The following is a 2,460-nucleotide window of genomic DNA, read 5'->3' as shown; positions in this document are numbered from 1 at the left end:
CAGTCACAGGACCCTAACTAATGGGCCTTTCAACAGTGTCCAGAAGACTTGTGATTTTATTTCTTAATCCTCCGTGATCTGTATGGCTTTAGAAATTGTTGGCTGATATAATTATTTTGTAATGTCAGACTGTAAGTTAAATTAGATTACTAAATCTTATGTAGATATTTAGACTTTTGCTGAGAAACAGAATGAGCACATATTTGGTAGGCTTTTTAAAGCGTAAGATGAAATAATAAAAGGTTATAAACAAGTGTGTGTATAGGGCTTTATGAAAAATGAATACAGCATACAAATGGTCATTTTTACTTCCTGTATTCAGACTTTATCATACTAGAGAAAGCAGAAAAGTCAGTTTTTTGAATTCTGGTGAAAAATGTTAAGGGTCCCATGGCTTTTCTTAGAGAACATTACAATCATTAGGGAATGAGGATTTCTAGAATTCTTGGAGTCTTTATCTGAGTCATACTCAAATTAAGCTTGCTGCTTGTAACTTACCACAGAGCACTGATATGTATAACCGAATGAAAAAGGTGAATACATGTTTACATGCGTGTTCATATGCTTTCATAAAAGTACACGGGCATTATGCAAATATGTCTTTTCATCACTTAATGCCAAAAGATGGCATAGCTCTTTACAACATCTTTCATTATTATCTTGTCAACTTATGGTGCCACAATCTTTTTGTAATATCAAACTTGTCATTTAATATCTAACGAGGCAAAAATTACCATTCGTCTTCCTTAAGCCTAGAGATACATTTTGTCATGTAAATAATATAATCTTCATTGATTTAACCTAAAATTTGTCTAAAATATCTACAAAAATTATAACAAGCCTGTGAACACCTCCTATATCCATTAGGCCTTATAATAACTTTTCTTTATGTTTATTTGTTCTTTTCAGGAGAAAGGAAGACAACAGTGTCTTGCACAAAAATCATGAACAAAAACATCAGCATCGTAGACAACAAGAAATGCAAATACTTGACCAAGCCAGAGCCACAAATTCGCAAGTGCAACGAGCAACCATGCCAAACTAGGTGACCCTATCCCACCACTCATTAAGGCTTTGTTTGGCCATGACATTGCTGGTCTTTAAAACACACTCAAAATATTATTGAAATCACAGTTTCGTGAAAACAATGCAAGGGATCTGTACCAAAATATAAGGTTTTAAGTAAGCAAGGCCTCAGAAAGAAAGAATTGATGGAATGAATATTGATGCATCCAGGCTTGGATTCGCCTTCCCTGTAACTGAGCTCTCCACAGTGTGAAAACCACTGCTAGTTGGGATCAGGGAGAGTCATTAAAATTGCTTGTTAACCTGTTGGTCAGCTCTTCAGAAATCTGGTTATTGGGTTGAATGGAGCTATTCATTCCTGGGACTTGCCAAGGGTGATATAAACCAAAGCAGGACTGACTGGGACCCAGTCCCCTGCTTAACCATGGGGACAGTGTGGTCCTTCTGGATCCTCAGCTGGACCCTTGCTTCTCCCAGAATTCCCAACACAAACTGCTGGACTCCTGACGTCTTGTCACCGGATTCCTGACCTGGGTCCTAGTTACTGGACAGTTAGTTGCTTTCGTCCCCTGTGACTTCCCCAGTGAGTATTAGACAACAAAGGAAGCAAGAAACTCATGAGTAGAGGACAAAAACAGCAGTGCTGAGCAGCCGAAAGTGGAGTAGAAGGAAGCCATGTTTTGGTAACCTTCAGAGACAAACGAGTGGAACCTTAGTATAATTTTAGAGCAGGCTAGCAGCAAGGCCGTTTACAATGGTCTTCATCACAGGGCTCCTGAAAAACTTGACGTTGAGCTTGAGTGGGACTAAGCCCCAGTGTCAAAAGTCCTGAAAACTTGTAGGGATGGAATAACAAAAAGAATGAAACTGGATTGATTCCTCCAGAATATGAGAATAGGAACCTTTCTATCCTGACACTCAGAGGTTTGTAGAAGCTCAATGAGTTAGCGTGTAGTTGTGAGTTCTTAGGGAGTCAAACAGAGCATCAATCTCCTCTCACAATAGTTTCTGCATTGGAATCAGTGAAGTTTTACATTCTGCAACTTGGATATACAAAGAATTTAGAGCTTTGTAGCGATCTATAACTAATAGCATCTTCATAACTCTGCAAAACAGTGAGTAAGTATGGGCAGTGAAAGGGGCGGGGATGAAGTTGCCAATTAACTCTAGGCTTTTCTGTCTTCAGTAATCTCTTTGGGAATGAGTGCCATGCAGGCTAGTGCCCAGTTCTTCTGTTTTCCTAACCCCACGCCTACCTCTTCTGAAAAAGCACTGCATCCTGAGTTTCCTCAATTTCTGCTTATTGCAAAACTCAGGAAGCCCTTCGGATCTGGTTCGTGCAATGTTAATGAGAGCTTAAAAGAATTTGGAAAATCCTTTTTTCTTCTACAAAGCTGACATTTTGAGACTTGCTTTTCTGTAGATTCAATGTGT

General features: G+C 38.9%; 1 protein-coding gene across 1 annotated transcript in view; it reads left to right on the top strand.

The window, feature by feature from the left end:
• Positions 1–2,460, top strand: part of ADAMTS19 (ADAM metallopeptidase with thrombospondin type 1 motif 19) — a 240,139-nt gene that overhangs the window by 211,080 nt on the left and 26,599 nt on the right. Inside the window, exon 18 of the mRNA XM_025040686.1 lies at positions 910–1,045. Within this exon, the coding sequence (XP_024896454.1) occupies positions 910–1,045 (136 nt within the window). The remainder of the gene's footprint in view (positions 1–909; positions 1,046–2,460) is intronic.

The sequence above is a fragment of the Pteropus alecto genome, unplaced genomic scaffold (genome assembly GCF_000325575.1).
Source record: "Pteropus alecto unplaced genomic scaffold, ASM32557v1 scaffold78, whole genome shotgun sequence".
NCBI classification, from domain to species: Eukaryota; Metazoa; Chordata; class Mammalia; order Chiroptera; family Pteropodidae; genus Pteropus; species Pteropus alecto.
Note: the sequence above shows the minus strand (reverse complement) of the source record. Positions and strands in the feature narration are given on the sequence as shown.